This window comes from Pantherophis guttatus, chromosome 8 (assembly GCF_059756535.1).
Source record: "Pantherophis guttatus breed Tessera chromosome 8, ASM5975653v1, whole genome shotgun sequence".
Classification (NCBI taxonomy): Eukaryota; Metazoa; Chordata; class Lepidosauria; order Squamata; family Colubridae; genus Pantherophis; species Pantherophis guttatus.
Window position 1 is genome coordinate 29,609,310 of NC_142070.1, and position 24,165 is coordinate 29,633,474.

Sequence of the window (24,165 nt, forward strand, 5' to 3'; positions counted from 1 at the left end):
ATCACTCCCAGATGACCCTGGCCCCATCTCTGCCTCTAACGCAGAGCCCTCGTCCAGGCCTTCCCCAGACTCCAGGACTGGCCCATGTTCCTCCCCAGTCTCACTATCTGATTCCGCTGCCAGCTCCGCAGGCTGCTGCCAGCAGCGGACCACAACACAAATGAGGGTATTTGATTCTGGACAGATCAGAGATAAAGACCATAGTGATGTATAGTATGAAGCTGTTGTAGATTTTCTAAGAGTTAATACAATAGTATATTGTTAACAGAGGGCTTTGAAGTTTAACTTTGCTATTAATTTTGCTATTAATTCACCTGTAAACTACTTTACCTTTATATATGGTAGATAAATGATAGGTCAAATTGGTTGCAAATAGAGATAAAAGTTTATAAATTAGGGGCCTGCTTCGCAAGGGAGCAAATCTGATATTGTTCCAATATATTTATCAGTATTCAACTAGGGGGGAGATAATATACGTATATGGGTTTTTGTCTTTTGGGTTTTTTAAGTACATTTTTTTTCTTTTCTAATATATTTTGTCTCTTTCTTTTGTTTTCATAAAAAAATGGGAGTTTGTATTTTGTCTTAATTTTCAAATAAAATATTTTTTTTATTTAAGATAGATTGTCAAACCAGAATCTATGAGGATCATAACCTCATAAGCATCAACATAAAAATATTGGTGTTTATATAGCGTCAAATAATAAATACACTGCTGTGGAAATTCTTACTTTATAGTTAAAAATCTAAATCTCATCTTTTAATTTACTCTGGATATGAAATTGGAAACATTCCTAGTGTAATTTTCTGTGCCACAGGCAACAGAGGATGGATGGATGGATGTGATATGTAATGTAATTATTTGGATATGTATCTATATGTATATATACTTTGCCTTTCCAAAACAGTACAATTGTTTTTAAATTGTATTATTTACATGAGTATAAACAGCTTATATAAAATTATAAATACTGAGGCAAAATCTTAGGCCTGAGATCTTAATTGTGAGTGACTGATCAGGGAAGAAATCTCAGATTGGGAATAGATTGATAAAAATGTTAGTCTCTGTTCAGCTGCTGTGAAAAAGATGAATTCCATGCTAACAATCGAAAATGTCATAAATAATGATGTGGTCATATGTAGAACACCTTATATAGATTTGACCACTTCACTTCTAAAAGGATGCAATAAAATTTAAAAGAGTAGAAAAATCTTTAAAAGAGTGGAAAAAGGAGCAGATATGTGATCTTCATTCAAACAGATGTTTTCTACACAGGCTATACCCCATCTGTCAAGGAGGTTTTAATTTCTGTACACATAACAAAGGGTTGGACTTGATAGGCTGAATGGCCTCTTTCAACATTAAGACATTATCAAATAATATTGGAGGTCTATTTGAACATTATTCAGTTTATACAAATGTATCAAGAAAGCACAATGTGTATGAAAGAAATAGGAACTTTTTGTCTATGAATCTCAAACTAGAACCAGGGATGAGCAAATGAAGCTAAATAGTGAAAGATTGAGAGTGATCAAAATAGTACTTCTTTCTGTATAGTTAAATTACAGAATCCCTAACCACAAGATTACTCAAACTTTTGAGGAAAGGGCAGCTAACCATTATTACTATATATTACTTCAAATCACAGGTAATATGAGAGAGAGTTGGAAACTATTTTAGAAAGGACAAAACAGTCAAAAACAGGCATTCATAAAGATATCATAAAAATATACTTTAAAGTAGAAGATAAATAGTATACAGAGTGTGTGTGAGTGCGAATGGATTGCAGCTGGCAATTTCTACATTGGTTTTTATATAACAGAAGGGAAACTCAAGGTCGAAGATGGTGCAGACAGATTTATGGATATTGATAAAAAAAAGAATGTTATCCTATGTTATCTGTAAGACAAAGCCCATAGCTGCAATGTTGGGTTGAAGCTGACCTCCACTTTGAAGTCTGACCTCTGGAAATACATATTTAATGCTAAGACAACATAAATACAATTTAGACCTACTATTGGATTAGAGTATTCCAAACATTTTTTCAGGGCTTTTTGTATCACCTCTGTCTGTACTATAGATTTTTATTTTATCTTATTCAATTGGAATGCCCTGTTTTAATATTTCTTATAATTTTCTTCACTAGTAATATATTTCCACTGTAGCTTTCACTCTAGAAGACAGATTAGCTGACATTTATGTATATGGACTTGAATTCATTTTATTTTAATCCACAGACTTCCATTAACCGTGTAAAATTAAATAACCTACTATTACAATGGGGGGAAATCATATTGAATATATGAATATATATAGATAGATAGATAGATAGATAGATAGATAGATAGATAGATAGATAGATAGATAGATAGATATATATATATATATATATATATATATATATATAATGCTGAGATTTGATTGATAATATATGCATCCATTTTTCATCTAGGCATATTCTTAATCAAGTGGAAGTTGATATTTATTATATTAGATCCATCACCTGTATATTTTTTCCACAGAGAGAGAACATATTCTAGATAACATAATTCTCTTGCCTCATATTTTCACAGCAAAACTAACCATATGAAAAATATCTTTGCAAATACAATGTGGGAATGTTGTTGCCCTTTGTACAAAATCTGTTCCCTATTGCCTTGCAAAGATAATTCTATTATTGCAAGGATTATTTCAAAATAATCAAATAATCAAGGATATTTCAAAATATCCTGACACATTCTTGCAAAGGTCATCCTAAGAAGAGGAATAGTTTAAGGGAAAAGAATCATAAGATTAGAAAGAAAAAAATGTATGCACTATACCACATTAACTCAGGAATCATCATTATACTTATAGTGAAATAAAATAATTTAAATATGACTAGTGATTATTGCACAAGAACATTTGCCTTCATAAAGAAATATTTTTATTACAAATTTAGAAAAACTTTAGATTTGCACTAGGATTTTTTTTATTCCACATATAACTAAAATATAGATCCATGACAAAAGAAAATCTTTAGATTTAGCGAAGTAGATGTTTGTTTCTAAACTTGAATAAAATTTGCAACGGCTTTTGTTCTTTTTCACTTTTAACAGACATAATAAAATTAATTTAAATATACACCTATTAGTAATCATTTTATTTAAATTTATTAACAATACTGGTTGTCACTCCAAACCATGCTAATTCACACTGATTATAAGATGCAGATAAGAAATATCCTACATTTAATTTTTTTTTAAATGTACCCAGGATGTACCCAATATAAGATTATATTGTACATGCCAAGAAAAATGAATACTGTGCTTTTCATATAAATTACAGAGTATATGGTTCTAAGATGGGTTAGAATCTAACATATTTGTACCTAAACAGTCACAAAACACTAAGGTAAAAATGTTTTTCTTCTTATATCTATTTACCAAGATATACTTCTTTCAAGCTATTGTGTACATTTTAATACTTTTGAGTTGGTTTTAGCAAGCAGTAATGTAAAAGATGGTGCATAGTCTTGCCATGGTTTCTTATCTCTGATCTAGTGGAATCTCTCTGTTAACCAACTTGATTCTCAAATGCTCCAGTGCAGGGGTTTCTAACTGGGGTGTGTGTGTGCGAGGTGGTGAGAAAACTTGGGTTTAGAAGTTTCAAAATTATAGTGTATATGCATAATTATATATGCATATAATTATTTACTTTTGTAAAGGGTGCGAGAATATATCAGAAGCATTCTAGGGGTGCACGGTACAGAAAAGGTTGGGAACCCCTGCTCCAGTGGACACAATGGAAATTTAGGGCCCTCCAAATGACCCATTCTTCTCTTGTTATATCAGGGAGCTGCTATTTCAGGTTAGTGCCTATGCCACCCTTTTGCTATATTTATTACCGTATTTTTCAGCGTATAAGACGCACCTTTTTCCCCCCTAAAAGGGTGTGAAAATTTAGGTGCGTCTTATACACCGAATCTAGCCCCGCCCACCCACTGGCCCCCACCCTTTGGCCTCTGCCTCGCAGTAGTCACCTCCTTGCAAGCAAACAGCAAGAAAAAACAGCTCCTTTCAGCTTCAGCACAGGCTAATTAGCACGGCCTCCCAACTCTCCACTGATTTGCTCTCAGCTGTTTTGCACAGGGCTCAGCTGCTTGCTGCAAAGAGGTAAATTGCTGGAGCAGATTTTTTTTTTTCCTTGTGCTAATCAAGCTATACTGAAAACAAAAATGAAAGTAAGGCAGGCTGTTTGCTGTTTGCCGCAACGAGGCAAAATTGCTCAGAGGCAGAGGGAGATTTCTTTTTTTTCTTTTCCTGACCAAAAAAGGTAGGTGTGTCTTATACTCCGGTGCATCTTATACTCTGAAAAATACGGTAGTTATGTCTGCTATAGGTCTTCTGTAACAGAAATAAGTTTGGCTTGTAATGCTTTTCACTCCATAAAAAAAGCTTTTGAATTATCACAAGCGTCTCCATTTGGCAATACAGTTATATAAAAGATATCCAGCTGTATAACAGTCTTTTAGTCTCATTCTCATTCACTATGGTTTTCTAAATGTTTAGATAGGCTACTGTATTCCAGGATAAATATAGAATGTATAGGTAGTCCTCAAGTTACAACAGTTCATTTAATGACTGTTAAAAGTTACAATGGCATTGAAAAATGTGACTTACAACCATTTTTTTTTTTTAAATTTGATTTATATGCCACCCTTCTCCGGAGACTCAGGGCGGCTTACAATGCGTTAAGCAATAGCCTTCATCCTTTTGTATATTTTATACAAAGTCAGCTTATTGCCCCCACAAACTGGGTCCTCATTTCACCTACCTTAGAAAGGATGGAAGGCTGAGTCAACCTTGAGCCTTGGAGAGATTCGAACCAGCAGAAATTGCAGGCAGCTGTGTTAATGATAGGGTGCACTAAACCACTGTACTATCAAGGCTCATTGACGCATCCCCATGGTCACATGATCAAAATTCAGACAGTTGGCAACTGACTCATATTTATGATGGTTGCAATGTCTCGGGGTCATTTGATCACTTTTTGCGACCTTCTTACATGCCAAGTCAATGAGGAAGCCAGATTCACTCAACAACTGTGCTACTAACTTAGTGAGTACATTGATTCACTTAACAACCATGGCAAGAATAAAATGGGGCAAAATTCACTTAACAACTGTCTCACTTAGCAACAGAAATTTGGGGCTCAATTGTGGTCGTAAGTCAAGGACTATCTGTATTAGTTTTATGGGCATCAAATAACATATGGTAACTCAATGGTAGCAGGTCAGTTTAATATGAAAGTGGCCTTAGGAACACTAGAACAATAGGATTAGAAGAAGCTGTATAATAAACGAATGCTTCAAAGATTATTAGATACTTCAATCGCAGCAGTTATTTATTCATTTATTAATATAATTGCTATACTGCCCTAAATTCACAATTCACTAAATGCAATAATAATTCACAATTAAGGTTTTACTAACAACAGATAAGACTATTTTGAGATATCAATTTCATATGTATTTTTTTAATAAATCTGACCTGCCATTACTATAGTAATTTGTGGTGAAATATTAGAAAAAACAGTCTGCAGGGTATTACAATGTATTCTGGATACCGTTTATACTAAAATGTGCATATCATATATGTCTATAACATAAACAGGTGTTGTAAACACTTAATATTTTCTTAAAGGCTAAAAATGTAGAACAAAATGTCACTTTGCATATATGTTGGGAGGTGTGAATCAAATCAATTTACTTTGAGATCCAGAAGAGTATATTGAAATATTTCTAATTCTTATCTGTATTTTGGAAAATAAATATCTTTTTGTTGGTTGAGTGATTCAAACTGACATGCTATATATTAATATGCACCCCATTGTGCAGACAGGGTATGTATATTATTTTAAATCATGGCTTGTTTAGTAATAGTATTTACTATAAATAGTATTTATGCTATAAATTAGTGTAGCTGTAAATTAGAAACTAAAGAAACTCTTCATGTTATATGGAAATCTAAAAAAAAACCAAACTATAGTATGACTTAACATGTTCTACGAACCCAACCATATAGGTATACAGTGAAGGTTGCAAATATTATTCCAAGTGACTTGATTGAAATCCACTTTAGCTTCTTCAGTGTTTATAGAAAAATCTGAATGATTTATCCACAGTTCTAATTGAGTTTACTTTGGCTGAGAATGCTTGTGGTTCACACAGAGTATACCTATTCATCCAGTCAAGCTTTATAGTTTGCCCAGATTTCTCACTGTAGTCTTTTTAATCTCCTATTCCCCATTAAACTTGGAAACTGACATTCACTAATCTTTTATTAAAAATTTGCAAAAAAGGATTTCCATAGATAGTCTTTGGAGACTTGTGTAATAGATTGGATCAAAGTACCATGAGAAGTAGAAGAAAAATTGAAATGTCATTATATATACACATTTTGCTACTGCTCATTCAAATGCATGATTTTAAAAAGTAGGGCATAGAGATGATGGCAGTGTTTTAGTTAAATTAATATAATATGTTTCACTACAGCAACTTTACTTATAGAAGTGGTGATACTAATTGACTGATTCCAAAATTAACTAAACACTTATGTAAAGAAGTATATGTAGTATATTCTGGATAGAACAACTTGTTTTCAATATTATTTTTCTTTAAATTATGTACAACATATTGCAACTGGTTATTTTGGACATAATTTGAAAACTTCTAACTGTAATTATTGCTGCAGCACTGCATATATGGGCAAAGATGATGTACTTGTAGGAGCCCAGTAAGAACAAGCATTGAAATGTAACTTGCTTATAAATCAGAAGCCATTTGTTAACTTCCCTATAGGCTAGTTAGTATGTGTATGCATGATTTTTAGACTGAAGTGAAACCATTATAATAAAATCCTTAAACGGATATTTCCAAATATTAACAACCAAGTTACCTATATGCAGCCCTAGGTGTGGTATCAAAGCAGAAATAACTATTTTATCTTCTTTTCTTTTCCAGAAGTTAAATATTTGTCTGAAAATAACCAAACAACTGGAAGATTATGTTGGACTAGCAAGAGCATATCAAACAGTAGCTCGTGTCCTTTTAAGGTAGGTTGACATATTCTTGTCTTGCTATCATTTTAATTTAATTCAGCTTTGGAAATTGTAAGACATTCTGGTTTTGTATGACTGGCAGGCTATATTTCATTTAGACATCTTAATTGTAAGCATCTAAAATTAAGATACCTTATGGTTTCTTTATATATAATATTATTTTGCAGTATTAAAGAGAATTGAAAGTTACATTATTTGTGCCACTCAGAAAGCTTAAGCCACAAGTGAAAAACAGAATATCCTGCCAAAACTTGCAGGTTAAACAATACAAAAAATTATGTCATGCTTCAATGAAAACGTTATGATATATTACTTCCAAAATTATTCTTTTAAAACTTAGATTTTACTATTCTAACTTACTTTTTCAAGCAAAAAAGTAAACAGTTTGGTTATTCATGGAACAACAACAACAACAACAAAAAAGCTAGAAAACCTCAAAATCTGTAAACAAGCATAGTAATTCTTGAATTTCCATGACGTTTTCAGATACATTGTAGTTTTAAATGTGGGCTTTTAGTTAAGAAATGCCTACATTGGATTTACAGGTTATATAGTACTCTGATAAGCAATATCGGCTTAGTCCACAGATAAACAAATTGTCTTCAGTAAGGTGCAAAGGTGGTATTAAATGTTTAGAACACAGACATTTGGTAGGAAGGGAGATTAGCAATCTATTATTGGCATCTAACTTTATAAATATAAAATCCAGCTATTAGGCCATGATCTTTAACAACATCAATAAACAGGATTTTTCCTTATGTGAAAAACAGAAAAACCAATTTATTAGGTGTTCTTTTCACCTCACTGGAAGCTACATCCGTATCTTTTTGAGGGTTGCTTTCCATTTGGCAGGAAGAAAGCAACGATATCCAGAAATGCAAAGGGAAACTAGGGTGGCAGTTCCGCTAAATCTTTGCTTTGGGAATAATTGAATCATTCACAACCATTTGCTGATTAGACAATACTAATCATTCTCCCAGAAAAAGCTGACTGAAACGGTGCAAATCTTCAGCAATGAACTTTGCAGAGGCTGAGTGGACAGATTCCTTTGGGACTCTGTAGACTTCTCAGAGCCTTTAATTATGAGTTAATTTTTCGCTGCATAACTACAGTTCTTTTATGCTGCACAATCTAAAAAATATCTGTTATTTACCATTAACATGCTGCAAGCATTTTATTACACTTTCACAGAATTAATTTTAAGGTAGTTGATATAATGATAATTGTTATTACCATTTAAATTGTCAAAAAAAACCCACCACCCTGTTTTCTCTTTTATTGCTTCCTTTTATTTTTAATTCATACCTGTTTACCCTCAGACTTAATTGTGCAAATGCATGATTCATTTCAGAGCACTACGCAAGTCCTATTGAAATAAAAGAAGTTGATACAGAATGATATAATTACACGTGGTGTATACTGTATATTTGTGTGAATTAAACTTCTTTTAAATTATGGAGATTTAGGTTTGAAATTACATCATATGCACAGATGCCGATGCAACTTTTGTTTCAACAGAGAAACTGCATTTTTTTTAGAACATTACGTCTCAAATTGAACTGAATTTCATAATTCTAAAGTCCCATAAGACCTGATTCTTTATGAAAGGATCTTGGATTTAATTATTTAAATAATTATTTAAATTATTAATTAAGCTTCCCCCCCTTCCAAGATTTTAGGATAATTCCAAATGCAATCGTTCAAAAATATAGAAACTTCTTGGGTTGAAATGTTTGAGTCATACTGATTTGTGCATATAAACTTCTGTTTTATTATACTTAAACTAGAGTGGTAAAATAGGATGTTCAATGACTAAAATAGATTTAACAGATTGTTTTTTCAAGTTTTTCATAAATATTGGTTGGATTGGGAAAGTGTTTCATATGAATGCTTCATACGGTGAGGCATTTAAATCAAATAATTTAATTACTGTAATACTCCAAAAATAATACCATTTTGCTTAATTATAAATTAATTAAATAATTATGAATTACTCATAATTACCTTGTGTATATAAAGATGATCCATCTTAGTAATATAAATAGGTCACACAGAAGAACTTTCTACAGATCTAGTTTTATTGTAAAAGTATATATTGAGTTTCTCAACATATTCAAAATGTTTTTATTTTTAAAAAGTACTATTTATCTTCAAAATTTACAATTATTTCTAATCACAGTATTGTGATGTTGGCAGATGATAGATAGATGGATGGATGATGGAAAATAGATGGATGGATAGGCATAGGCATAGGCATAGGGATATACCGTAGATATTTCTTATGGCAAATAACTTCTGCATTCTAATATAAGTTCATATTTCACTATATGGTTTCACTGATTTAAGAGGTAGATTATGTTTATTGCTATATAAAATAAAAGTAAGTGTTGTTTTAAATACAAGGTAGAATCTAAGCAGATTATTATTATTTAATGCTATTTGTTTGCAGAGTTTGATTCCTCCTTTGTTGTTTTTCAAACTTCTTCAATCTTATTTTAATTGTGTATCAGAGTTTTACACTCATGGCAGAAGAAAAACTCTGTAGAAGCATATTTTGATTATTATTCTCATTAATTCCTCCCCCCCTTTTTTAATTTTCAATTTGCTTTATTGAAATTGAATGGTCTAGTAGCATCCTTATTTTTTATAATTGAAATGTGGAATCTAACTGGGCAATCTCAAAAAGTATCCAAATATCCTCAAAAACATTTCTATTAATTCATTGCATTGGAAAAAAAACTTTATTCATTTTCTCCTGTCACTGGTTCCATTTGACTTATTACTTTCAGCTTCTAACCCACAAACATGGTGGCACAATCAACAACCCCCTTGGTAGCTGTTTCATCTCTGTTCTATTTTATTTCTTCACTCTGAGTAAATGATTAAGATTTCATGCATTGGTTCAACCAAAATCTATGTTCACTCAACCACATCCTTTATTGATTACTTCTACTGCAAACAGTAGGCCAAGTGTGATATACATAATTGGACAGTTGTCAGGGGATGTGGGTGTTAACAGTCCTGTTTTCCCAGTTGGAAACTGGAATCACCTTGATACACAAATATTCTGCACAGTTTCATTCTCATTCTTTGGACCGAAGAGTACTTTCCTCAGAATATATGTTTTTAACTCTCTAAGGCCTGGTTGAATGAATCTAGTGATTATACCATATAATATGTTGTTCAAGTTGCACCTGTGCACTGCATATAGAAAACTAGAAAAACTGGAATTAATATTTGTATAACATTTTAACCTTGTTCTTTAACTTCTATGAATCAGTTCAGTTCTTCTTGTGTGGAAATGTTTGATTTCTTCCTCTTTCAAAGAAAAAATAGCTTTCAAAACATGGCTCTTCTTTAAACTTTAGAAACCCTTTGACATGCAGTAAATGTTTCCAATGCATTTTATATCCTCATAATATATGATGGCCTTTTTCTTTCCAAAATGTAATAAAATAACATCAAATCAATACATTTTATTGCAAAATTTTAAAATACATTAGTTTTAATCTCATGTAATTTTTAAGCTACAGTTGAAAAATGGAAATTAGTAGAATTTACTTTTAGTTATAGATAGCATTATATCTATAACTGAGTTAGCTACTGAATTAGTTTGGTTCACCTTAATCGCGTGAACATATTAAAAAACAGTATTAGAGTCACGTAAAAACCTATGTTCGCATGCAAGATTCGAGCATTATACATTTTTATTTTTATATCTACTGTTTTGCTCCTATATTTTAAATAAAAAATTCCTTTGCAATTACACATAGATATTATTTTTCATATTACTTTTATATTAGCGTAGAAGTTGTGGTTTATTTGTAGCTTCATATTTTATCATCTGAACCATTGCATTAGGCACTCAGGTTAAAGGCAAGTATTTGTCATGTTTATTCACAAATAGGTTTGGCTACATTGCAATACTGATAGGAGAAGTAAATATAGCTCTCTTTATTAAAAACATGCAAAAATCTTAGTGTTTGTTTTCCAACATTAAACTTTTCTTTGGGAAAGCTCTGGGTAGGTTTTTTAAAACTGATTATTGTAGATTATTCATTTCAAGTGAGTGTAACAATGGTAGGTAGTATAAGATTATCAATTAAAAAGCAGTCATTAGATCTTGAAATAATCTATTCTATAGCAGTTGCTGCAGTTTATCATTTTCTTCTATATTAGACTCATATCACTTTTAAAAACAAAGTTACCTACACAGATTATTTGGTGGATCTTCAGTTATATATTATTCTTGTGTAATATAATGAATTTCTTTAATAAATATTTTGTCCTTAGTCAGGGGAAAAAAGATGAAGCTATTAGATACTTGGAAATGTTCATGGACATTGCCAAGAATATTCAGCAGAGCCAAGGTCTTGTGGATGCATATACATTCCTCGGAAACATTTACAATGAAAGTGTAAGTATTAATTTAATAACATATCATATACTATTACATCAGTCAGCAACAGCATTAATATATATATGTAATGTTAAAACATTTTACCACCACACTTCTGCAATCTGAGTATATTGTTGCTGAATTTTCCGATTTTTTTACTGCATTGTAATAATAACAAATCCTAGAGATTATACACGTTTTTAAATATTTCAGTTTTTATGATATTTGATTAAAAATTGGCTCAATATTTAAAAGGGTACTATTAAGTTAGGCACTTCAGATCACCATTTCTAGTTCCAACAAAGTAGTGAACAGTGTGTGCAGTATATCAAAATTGTTGCTTTAGGCTGATTTTATGTGTATGTGTGTTAATTAAGACTGAATTTGCCTCAGTAACGTTTGGCTATATAGTGATTTGTTCCAGTTCAGGTAATTCTATCTTATTATACTGCTGCCAAAGTTGTTTGGAAGCTTTAATTTCTGCAGAACAAAGCTGCTGTGATATAAGCATATGAGATAAATTCAGAAATTTCTGTGCCAGTTCCCAATTAGCTACTGTATTTTGTCAAATAAAAAAGGAGGTGGAGGGGGAAAGAGGAAAAGTAACAAAACAAAAATTGTGTCTGTGGTCATGTTTGTGATCTTCGGAAATCAATACTGAGAACATTCATATTCAATATATCTATCCAAAACAATAGCTTTACAGATCAGAGTAATCTATAAGATTTATATTGGCAAAATTAAAAAAATTGACCTAGATTGTAGATATTTTTCCAAATATATTTTTGTTACATTAATTGTTTAATTAAGGCAGTTTCCAATATTTTTCAGTTCCCCTAATCCAGTGAAATAGTTATTTTGGTCGTCCAATGTTTTGCAATTCATTCATTCATTTTCATTCATTTATTAGATTTGTATACCACCCTACTCCCGAAGGACTCAGGGCGGTGAACAGGCACAGAATAAAACACATAAATACAAAAGTTAAAAAACATAATTAAAACCAAATTAAATAATTTCGCCCGAGACAATTGAAATTCCCAATAATTTAAAAACAAATTAAAATTTCAGTTTAAAAAATTTAAAAGAAAGGGGAGAAAATTAGGTGAGGCCGGCCTGCTGGAATAGGAGGGTCTTAAGAGCATGACAGAAAGTGCGCAGATCTGGGATCCTCCGTATCTCCGGGGGGAGCTCGTTCCAGATAGTAGGTGCCCCCACAGAGAAGGCCCTCCCCCTGGGGGCCACCAGTCGACATTGTTTGGCTGACGGCACCTGGAGGAGCCCCTCTCTATGAGAGCGTACCGGCCAGTGGGAGGCTGTTTGTGGTAGTAGGTAGGTAGGTAGGTAGTGTTGTGGCCCCGCCCTCTGAGCCTGTCCCATTGGAGGAAGAAAGCTCCGAGCATGAGGAAGAGGAGTCAGCCAGGCCTCCCTCTCCAGGCCCCTCCCCTCTGGCATTGTCTCAGGTGCCGGCCGAAGAAGAGGAGATCAGTAGGGAGACAGCTGGCTCAGATCAGAGTGACGAAGAAACATCATTCCTGGACGCACGCCTCCGAAGGCGTGATAAACGTTTGCAGCAGCTTAGGAGGCGTGCTAGGGATTAGAACTGAGTCACTGGACCACACCCCAGAGACTATATAATAGAGGGTGGTGGTCAGTGATCCTTGTGACGAACAAAAGTAAACCTTGGATAGTCACTAAAGCCTCGCTCGGAACTGCGGAGAGAAATATTATTTCTGCTTGGACTTTTTGCACGTTAAGTACCTTATCTTTCTGTTTGTGAAAATAAAGGCATTTGGCAGACGGTGTGTCTATTGCTGCCAAGTGGGAGATAAGACCTGGGTGCGTTCCAAAGTGTTTCCTTAACCCTCGGCTGGCTGTGTTTGTGTGTGTGTGGGTACGGGGACAGATCAGGTAGTAGGTAGTAGGCGGTCCCGTAAATAACCAGGTCCTAAGCCATGGAGCGCTCTAAAGGTGGTAATCAAAACCTTGAAGCGCACCCGGAAGACCACCGGGAGCCAGTGCAGCTTGCGCAGGAGAGGTGTCACACGGGAGCGCCATGTTGCTCCCATAACCACCCGCGCGGCCGCACTCTGCGCCAGTTGGAGCCTCCGGGTGCTCCTCAAGAGGAGCAATAATATGAACTGAAGGAAATTCTAATGTTATGTTTGCCTATGTGCATAAGAACTATATATATTAAAGGATTTATTATGAAGGATTGTTGAACAATTTTCCAACTTTTTTCAGTCAAAAGTGTTGACTAATTGGACATTGTCACAAAACTTGGTAATGTGGAATGTTTACAACCACTAATACAATATAGAAAGTTTGTGATTTATTCCATTCTATTTTTAATAAAGCATAATACCCATATGTTTTATCTTCATAGTCAATTTTTTTTATCACTGGTCGAAATCATCCTGTGCCACAAAAAATTAACAGATATTAATTGAATTCAGTATCCTAATTATCTTTCATTTTTAAATTTTTTTCTAACATTTTCAAGAGAAATTGTGCTAATATGTATAGAAAGGTGAAATTGATGTACAATTAAATCAAGTATATACGTATATTAGCATACATTAGTGGTATTGTTCCATATCAGAATAGGATTACAGAATAATAGAGTTGGAAGAGACCTTGGGGGTCTTCTAGTCAAACCTTCTGCCCAAGCAAGAAACCCTAAATTATTTCAGACAAATTGTTGTCCAGTCTCTTCTTTAAAATGTCCAGGATTGGAGCAGCCACAGCTCCTGGAAGCAACTTGTTCCACTGATTAATTGTTCTAACTGTCAGGAAATTTCTCCTTAGTTCTAGGTTGTTTTTCTCCTTGATTAGTTTCCATCCATTGTCCTGCCTTCAGATGCTTTGGAAAATAGATTGGCCCCTCTTCCTTGTGGCAGCCCCTCAAATATTGGATCACTGCTATCATATCATCCCTAGTCCTTCTTTTCATTAAACTAGACATGCCCAATGCCTGCAACCATTCTTCATATATTTTAGCCTCCAGTCCCCTAATCATGTTTGCTACTCTTCTCTGCACTCTTTCTAGTCTCAACATTTTTTATATCGTGGCAACCAAAACTGGATGCAATATTCCAAGTCTTACCAAGACTTTCTAAAGTGGTATATTGTGGTAGAGCGCTGAGGTTGCTGAAGGATGATCTTATCTGTGTTTTATCGTGAGACTAAAATAAGCAGGAGATTTACTGTCTAGAATATAAACATTTTTGGTTCCCACAGGCTTTTTCCATTTGAAATTACTTATACTGTTGTGTTTAATTGCTGGCTTGAATAGTAATTTGACTTGATAATGTTTTATTTATTGTAATTTTACTCTTTTATATTTTATATTAATAATACTTGAACTGTTTGATTAACAGATCATATAAAGTGTATTCTATATTCATTCTACTTTATTATATTACATATAAATATAAATAAAATTATGCAGGAATAGTTTTATTTATTCAGATTAGATTTAATAATTTTTCCAAGGAGTTTGGGGAAATATACTGTATATATTTCTTTTCTTTCTACATGCATTATAGTCTTTTTAGCAAATCTTGACATAAGTTGAATGGAAAGGTATGATTAGTCTAAGCCATCACTGATCAGTTGAGATTTGAACCAATGGCCAGCACTCTAACCTCTATTAAGAGCACTCCTCTTCTCTTCTCTTCTCTTCTCTTCTCTTCTCTTCTCTTCTCTTCTCTTCTCTTCTCTTCTCTTCTCTTCTCTTCTTTCTCTTCTCTTCTCTTCTTTCCCTTCCCTTCTCCTCTTCTCTCCTCTTTCCTCTCCACTCCACTCTTCCCTACTCCTTCCCTCCCTTCCTCTCCTCTGCCCTTCCCTTCCCTTCCCTTCCTTTCCCATCCCATCCCATCCCGTCCCGTCCCATCCTATTCCATCCCATCCCTTTATTTTCCAAAGGTCATGACATTTAAATAACATCCTAAAATCCCATTCCTGAACAATAATGATGAGATTTACTTCAGTTTTAACTTCATATTTCTTTCCTCACCCCCAACCATTGCAATTCTTTATTGGAATCATTGTATAAATAGTTTGGAAGCTGGAATGTTGAAGCATGTTTCTTTTTTCTAGGGAAATTACAACAAGGCCTGTGAATATTTCAATCTGGCTTTTGAAGCAGCAAATGCTTCAAATCTCTCCGATTTGGCCCTCATGAATGAAATAAAGGTATATTGTGGCATTGGAAAAGCTCATAGCTTGATGTTGAAAGTTAACACTCATATAGAAGCTGCAAATCCCATCAACCTCGAGTGCCTGCTGGACTGGAAAGAAAATAGAAGTGACACATGCAATGACCCTGTTACAGTAGGTAAGATACACATTATGAAACGCATTAGTGTTGCATTGTCCTTATGGTTAAGTCATTTTTTTTTGCATAGTTTTATTAAATTACTTGCTGAGTTAAAACGATAGGTATATCCATGTCTCTATGGAGGTAGGATATACTATTAATTTGTACCTTTTATTAAGCATTCTTTAACAAAATAGTAGGCTACCATTTTCAGCTGATATTGGCTCATTTTACTGCAAACATTTAAATTGATAGATGGGACAATTTTAAAAGAGTATGGAAAAGAAGATGTAACTATTTTTGCTCTCTGATAATTAAAAAATTAATTTTAAAACATTGTAATTTTAAATTTAGAAAAATTAGCTAAAAATTATTAGATGATATATTGAAAGGAAATAACAAATTCATTAAAACTTATTGTGATCCTTCAATACAGTATTTTCAATATAATACAATGCAGTACAGGTAGTCCTCAATTTAATTTGAGCCCAAAATTTATGTTGCTAAGTTTGTTAAGTGAATTTTGCCCCATTTTATGACTTTTCTTGCCACATTTGTTAACTGAATCACTGCAGTTGTTAACATAGTTCTTAGTGAATCTGGTTACCCCGTTGACTTTACTCGTTAGAAGGTTGCAAAAGTGGATCACGTGACACTGGGACACTGCAACAGTCATAAATGTGAGTCAGTTGTCAAGCATCCGAATATAAATCACGTGATCGTGGGGATGCTGTAATGGTCATAACTGTGAAAAATGATCATAAGTCACTTTTTTCAGTGCCATTGTAACTTCGAATGATCACTAAATGAACTGTTGTAAGTCAAGGTCTACCTGTACATTATTTTTAATACTTCAATACATATTTTTGATTGGTTAATGTAATTTACAATTGAAACAACTCAGGCATTCATAGATTTGCAGCATCATATTGGAAGAAAGAAATAATTAAAAAAATATCTCATCAGTTTTTGAAAAAAGAGGTGTCAACTCGCAAAGCATCCCTGACCTGCTCTTGAGTTGCCATAGGCAAGGGGCAGGGGTAAAATGCTCCTGGTTTGGACCAGATTGCCTGATCCAGTAGCGATGGAGGCAGGTGGTTCGGAGAACCCGTAGCAAAAATCCCTCCCCCCCGACCAGCTGAGCCGCACAATCATCAGAGGCTTTTTTTTTTACTTTTAAAAGCATTTTTTCTACAACCTCTTTGGCTGAAAAAATGCTTTTAAAAGTAAAAAAAAAGCCTCTGATGATCGCGCGGCTCAGCTGGGATCATCAAAGGCTTTTAAAAGAAAAAACCCCTTTTTTTCTTTTAAATGCCTTTGACGATCCAAGCTGAGTTGCCTGATCGTCAGAGGCATTTAAAAGAAAAAAACCCCTCTGACGATCCAAGCTGAGTTGCCTGATTGTCAGAGGCATTTAAAAGAAAAAGTCTCTGCCAATCAGGCAACTCAGCTGGGATCATCAGAGCCTTTTGAAAGCTTTTTTTTAAACGTCTTCCCCAAAGAGGTTGTAGAAAAAATGGTTTTAAAAGTAAAAAAAAAAAAAATTGGCCATGCCCACCCAGTCACATTACCCCACCACCACCAAGCCACGCCCACAGAACTGGTAGTAACGAATTTTAGATTTCACCACTGGCAAGGGGGATGGAAAACTAACTTTGCAGCTGCAGCGAGGGAGCACTTCAGTCAAAACAAAAACACATTCCAGCCATCTCTCTGTCAAGGCCATCTCTGTGGTTACCCACAGTGGCCAGAGGGGAGTGATCTCTACAACCCACAAAATTGCTTCGTTGGAGAATGTGACTGATGACACACCTTGGGAGGAGGGAGAAAACAGGGTTAGAGCCGGGATGTAAATTAAGTGAGGTCAGAGCTGGCTTCACTTGGAACGTGCCGACATGAAGCTCCTATTAAATAACAGGTTTTCTTTTGAAGCTTGGCTCAAGGTTCAAGATTTAATTAGGGCATCAATCAGAACCCTGACAAGAGGAAGTAGCATTGTTCTCCTATATGCTAGAATCTATTGCAGCATATTTGGAATGATGTGCTAGAAATATTTTCTAGAAATTAGTATCAGGCTACCTTCTCACTAGCCTGAATTTTTTTTATTGTTATTTTTTAGATATTTTTATCCCAACTTTCTCCCAATCTTTTGGTGAATGGGAGAGTTTCTTGTCTATGCTTAGAAGGCAGGCTAGTCTATAGTTGGATATTGTTTACATAGTCATTAGTAACCACATTATCAGTAAGCAAATCCACATTCATACCTTTTTTGCAATATGAGAGTAATTATTAAATCATTTATACTGTAAATGGTATACCTGTATACCTTGATTTACAACAGCTTGTTTAGTGCACGTTCAACGGCACTGAAAAAAGTGACTTATGACTTTTCACACTTATGACCATTGCAGTATCCCCATGACCACATAATCAAAATTCAGGTGCTTTATAACCCCTGCAGTATCCCAGGGTCATGTGATCACTTTTTGTGATCTTCTGACAAGCAAAGTCAATGGGGAAGCCAGATTCAGGTAACAATGTTGTCAATAATTTAACAACTGCAGTGATTCACTTAACAACTGTGACAAGAAAGGCCATAAAAATGGGACAAAATTCATTTAACAAATGTCTCACTTAGCAACAGAAATTCTGGGTTCAGTTGTGGTCATAATTCAAGGACTACCTGTATACTTTAGTTTTGGATTATAGGTATTGCATATGTCCACTAATTACTTCTCTTATTAATAAGATTAATATGATTGAAGTTGATGTTGTTTCAGTGAAAGAGTTTCTTCAACCAATCATAGTTTTAAATGTTTAAATAGGAAAATAATATCATTTGCCAGTAACTCATAACATTCTCCTTTTTGCTAAAAAGGAAAAAGCAACTTACTTCCTTTATGTTTTAGTTCATATATATGCTTTATATATGTATATATTTTATAGAGTTTGCCAAATTTTAATTCTATGGGATTCATGACTCCTGGATTTTAGATGCATTCTGTAAGTTAGCCCATGTCAGATATCTTGGTTGAAAAATAGTTGCCCTGCAGTGCCCTGTTTTCTGGTTACACACAGAAAAACAGGAAAGCTTTAGTACCCTGTTTCGCCTAAAATACATTTATGTGTGCGCCCAATATAAGCCCTACCCCCCAAAATAAACCCTACTTAAGAGCCTGCGCAACTGGCCGGCCACCCATTCCATCTGGTTGCTCATGGTGCCACGGCCACAAGGCGAGACAGGGTGCTGGTGGAGCTGTCCCATGTGCCCTGCACCGGCTTACCTCAGGGCCCCCGCAGTTGGGTCATCCATGTCTCGATAGCTGCCTCGCAATGGCAGCATCAACAGCCATGTGCAACAGGAACCCACATAGTCACTGGTTCACTTCTTCTGCTTGCTTGTGGCCAGGAGGCTGAGTGGTGTGTTGGTGCCGCGGCTGAGAGACAAGGCTCATGTTGGGATGTGGATGGCCTGGCTGTGGGGGCCCTGAGGTAAGCCAGTGTGAGGTGTGTGGTAAAGCTCCATCCCCACCTTGCCTGGTAGCTGCAGCACCGGGCACGTCGCTCAGCCTCCTGCTCCATTGCGGCCATGAGCAAGTAGAAGTAGTCTGGCAGCCACGCAGGGTTCTGCTGGACGGGGTTGTTGAAGCCGCTACCATGAGGTGAGGCAGGTGTTGGGGCATGGGTGGCCTGGCTGCTGGGGCCCTGAGGTAAGCCGGTATGGGGCACGTGAGGCAGTTTCACACACACCCTGCCATGCAGCGGCAGCACTAGCACCCCATGCGGCCTCCTGCCCTGCTGCGAGCAAGCAGAAGTGGGTCTCCTGTACATGGGGGGAAAATGATACACACCCACGAAAATAAGTCCTAGTGCTTATTTTGGGGCCCAGAACAAAATAAGACCTGGTCTTATTTTCGGGGAAACCCAGGATAGTATATAGTTTGGGAGATATAGACCACATAAACTAGTGTGAAAATAACATTTAAAGTCAATTGCAATTTTCATTAAATATTTTTTTGCAACTGACTTTCAGTTTCATTTCTGAATTTTTATCTAGACATACTGTAGCTCATCCCACTTACCAGAAAACGAAAAAATATGCTGGATTTCTGGGAGAAGTATGGCAAACTGAGACAGCTCTGTGAAAGTAGAAAATGACCACAATAAAAACCAAGAAACGTCTGAGTAGACTGGTTCCTTTAAACTCTCCAAATAAAGAGATGAGAGGAAGTCATCCACATATGCTCCAGATGGCTGCTCCCTGCAAGGAGACTGGAGGATAGCAGTTTTCCTTGCATTTGAGTGCCAAGAGATAAGGAGATTAGCCAATTTGCTCACAACCATGGCAGAGATTTTAAAAAGAAATCAAATTTGTAAACCTCACTTTTTAATAACTTTTGGAAATTACTCATTAATTCTTCTGAGCTAAGACCTTCAGAATAAGTTTGAAAACATATTCTACTCTCCATTTTCTATTCTACCTTAAGTTTAGTTTGATTATTATAATCAAAATCCTTAAGAAAAATTATATATAAAAGGAAAGAAAATATACTCAAGATACCGCTGCTGCTATATTGGGGTGGGAGGGAGATTTCTAATGGTCCAGCAAAATTATGAAGGAAAAACACAATTTTATATTCAGAGGCATGTCTTGGACTCTATTATTTCACTATGTGTTTAAACATTACTAATTATTAGCCTGATATTTTGTACTTCCTTTTTGTAAAAAAAAAAAATAGTTATTCTCATTTTAATTATAATATGTCCTTTTTGCTACTTTCTTGTGAACATTAAAACATCACCTGTCCTTTTTTATATCTTATAATTAAATACTTTATCTTTACATTTTTTAAGTTCTTTCATCTGTTGTATGCTTCATTTATAATTTTGTCTTTACATGGTGAAACATTAGTACATTTCTTTAGTAGTTTGGTGCCCTCTGGGTGTGTTAGCAATCAACACGCCCAGGCGGGACCGCCTTCTGCCGCCGATAGCCTCCCACCGACCAGTACGCTCCCACAGAGAGGGACTCCTCAGGGTGCCGTCAGCCAGGCAATGTTGGCTGGTGACCCCCAGGGGGAGGGCCTTCTCTGTGGCAGCTCCTGCCCTCTGGAACAATTTGCCCCCGGAGATAAGAAGGATATTGGATCTCCGGGTCTTTCGCCGTGCCCTGAAAACTCTTCTTTTCCAGCAAGCAGGGCTGGCGTGAAGCCCGTCCCCTTTTTTAGTTTTTAATTGTTTTAATTGTTTAGTTTTAATCTGTTAATGGGTTTTAATTCGCATTGTTTTAATTCGGGCCAAAGTATATAATTCTTTTAATTAATTTTAAATTTTGTATTGTTATGTATTTTAGTTCTGGCTGTGCACCGCCCTGAGTCCACTAGGAGAAGGGCAGTATATAAATTGAATAAATAAATAAATAAATAAATAAATAAATAAATAAATAAATAAATAAATAAATAAATAAACACTAAAAAAAAGAAAGAAATGAAGAACAAACTTTTCTCCCACTTCTTTCTGAGGAGCATGTCTTTATTTTTTTTGTGTATAAAGTCTAATAATCCACAGAGAAAATGAAAAATAATCCAGAGGGAAAGCAAGGAATGACTCATGACCATTTTCTTTTTCTATTTCTGCTATTCCCTCTTTCTTTCTTTTTACATTTCTTATACTTATTCCTTCCCCATCCTTTGGCAAAAACAATAATCAATTCCCATTTCTTCTCCTATACAAATTACTTTGTCCTCCATAATAATATCTTCAGCCAGTTCATTTCTTTTACATTTTTCTATTCTTGAGCAATGAGGGATGTGCTTCTCTTTTGCCCATGATGGAAAATGTAAGAACATTCATTAGAAAGAAGAGTTTAGATCAAATGCATGGAACTTACTCATTTGGGCAGAGTAGGAATAAGTTCATCCAAACAATTGGGCTAGCCTTTCTGTACTTTCATTTTGTAGGACTTCCACACTCAACATTTAACATATAATTGATGGAATGGTTGATCTATATGCAAAGAGTACAGGCAGTAAGAGATGTTCGGAAGCAACTATAGAGGATTCAAACATAGATCTATAGAAACATTTGAATTGGCCCAAAGTTTTGGACAGATTATATTGTCTAATCATTATTGGTTAGGCTTTTTATTAAAGTGATATCCATGGCTAAAGATTCTAACGTCCTCATTTATTTCAGAAAATCTCAGGCTTGTTCCAAATGACTTAGAACATTTTTGAAGAAAAACAAACTAGAACACAATGTTGTGAACTGTGCTTTCCCAGAATGAGGCTATCACCTTAAATCTGTGAAATAATAAATACTCTGCTGCTGCCCACTAGGCCATCTCCAAACCCTAAACCAGTTTCTTCCTGGTATTTCAATCCTAGAGCACATTGGGTGATATTTAATATTTAATGATGCCTGTGTGTTGGAGTGAATGCACAATGCACACATATATTTTATTTATGTCTCTTTTATTATATAAAAATTATATTGGATGAACCAAAACAAGTGAGCTGGTTATCTAAAATGTGATCTCCCCAAAGGCCTTGTTAAGAAAATGTAAATTTTAGGTGATATTTTTTGAAAGTCAAGTCACCTGGGCCAACACATAGCTGAGATATCTTACAATTACCTACCTACTAATTTCTTCATGGTTACAGTAAAATACGTATATGCATATGTTTATAGAAAAATGCTGGGTCCCTTTCTTTTAACATTTCATACTAAGCAAGAGACATCACACTTTTCATTTTCTGTATTGTTAAACTCTGATGGGAATAAAGATATCAGTTGTTGCCTTTATGCACAGTTTGTCAAGAAACTAATTGCAAAAGAATAGCTAATATTAATGTAAAAAGCAACATGTGAGGTCAGTTTTTTTGATCCCCTGCAAAGATCGAAACCAGAATCAAAAAAGTGTAGATAGAAAATGTAGCTGATCTGTAAATAAACTTTTCGTTTCTTACATTATAGTACATAATTTATATAAATGAATGCCTAATTTGATAAAGAATGCTCCAGCAAAATTAATGTTAGCATTCTCCCATAATGTAAATTAAACTAAATTTTGCTGTGATAAACATTGGGTGATTCGATTATGCACAGAAAATCAGAATCCCGACGTGAGAAGCCAACATTGATTGCTGATCTTGCATGCTATTAATTACTACTGGAAACATTTCTAATTTTCATTTTAGATATATTAAAGAAGAGATGCCCTTGCAGAATAAAGTATCGTGGAAACAATAGGGTTAATGTGGACTGTATTTTAGGCTGTATTCAGTTGACTTGCTGTGTAGGGAGAGACTAAGCAGTCCTGGCTAATGACTTGTAGGTACTGAATCCTCAGGTCTCTCAGGTGGTTTCACTCGACCAGTTTCAGCAGAATGATGAAAAGACTGAGATAAAATAAACTGACAGTTGCTACTCATCGCAGGCAGCAAGCTGTACCCCAGCAGCTGAGACCCTAGGAGCCCTCTTTTTAAAACAAAGGCTTGCACTGCAGTGAGCAATGAACTCCACATACAAAATTTGAAAAAAAAAATGAGAGGGAGATTGGCAGCTGGTGGCCATAGGAGGAGGGAAAGAAGGAAAACTGTGAAACACAGCAATTTGGGGCTAATTAGAAGCCATTCCCACCTACTTAATACCAACCCGTTAAGCAGCAAACACTTATTCATCTTACTCTCACTGCTTCACATGACATTATATTCCAATCAATACCCTCCCACTGGCTGACTCAGTGCCCACAAATGAATACATTGCAGTTCAAGAATGCAATAATTGAATTGGGGCAAAAAAAAAAAAAAAAAAAAAAATTGGAGCTCTTACCGACCAGATCTATTCTTGAAGATACTAGTGTAGTATTTGTAGAGCTTGGATAAAGAAATAAATAAAATTGGCAGAAATTGGCAAACAAATATATGTTCATCTTTGTAGCTAAATAAAATTAGAATATTCCTATTTATGTTATTTTTTTCTGACAAAAATGCTTTAAATATAGATATCTAGTAAGGCTTTCCATTTTATACATTATACATTATACATATGTAAAAATTAAATTTGTATTTCAGTTTATTCAGGTTGGTAATCTAAGTTCTATTAAGAACCTGCAAAGACCAGTGACAAACTCACTTTTTTTTTCTTATTAACAACTAGCAGATCATCCTGTAGTAACAGCTACATTCTGCTTGTCATCGTTGTGAAAATTATATTGTCTTAAATCTTGGCTTTTTTTCATGGATCAAGGCTCACTCTGTTGCTGAAAGGATGAGAATATGAGTTTGGTTTTTCTCTAAGCCCCAATGCTTTTTCCGATACTCCTAATGAGGGCCTGCCAAA

General features: G+C 34.9%; 1 protein-coding gene across 4 annotated transcripts in view; it reads left to right on the top strand.

The window, feature by feature from the left end:
* TTC29 (tetratricopeptide repeat domain 29) overlaps positions 1-24,165 on the top strand; it is a 108,174-nt gene that overhangs the window by 62,500 nt on the left and 21,509 nt on the right. For 3 of the 4 annotated variants that reach the window (XM_034401487.3, XM_034401485.3, XM_060686868.2), the window contains 3 exons: positions 7,005-7,096; positions 11,396-11,519; positions 15,603-15,840. In XM_034401487.3, the coding sequence (XP_034257378.1) occupies positions 7,005-7,096; positions 11,396-11,519; positions 15,603-15,840 (454 nt within the window). Of the gene's footprint in view, positions 1-7,004; positions 7,097-11,395; positions 11,520-15,602; positions 15,841-19,879; positions 20,005-24,165 lie in introns of those variants that run through there. The other variant, XM_034401488.3, reaches the window with a different exon arrangement.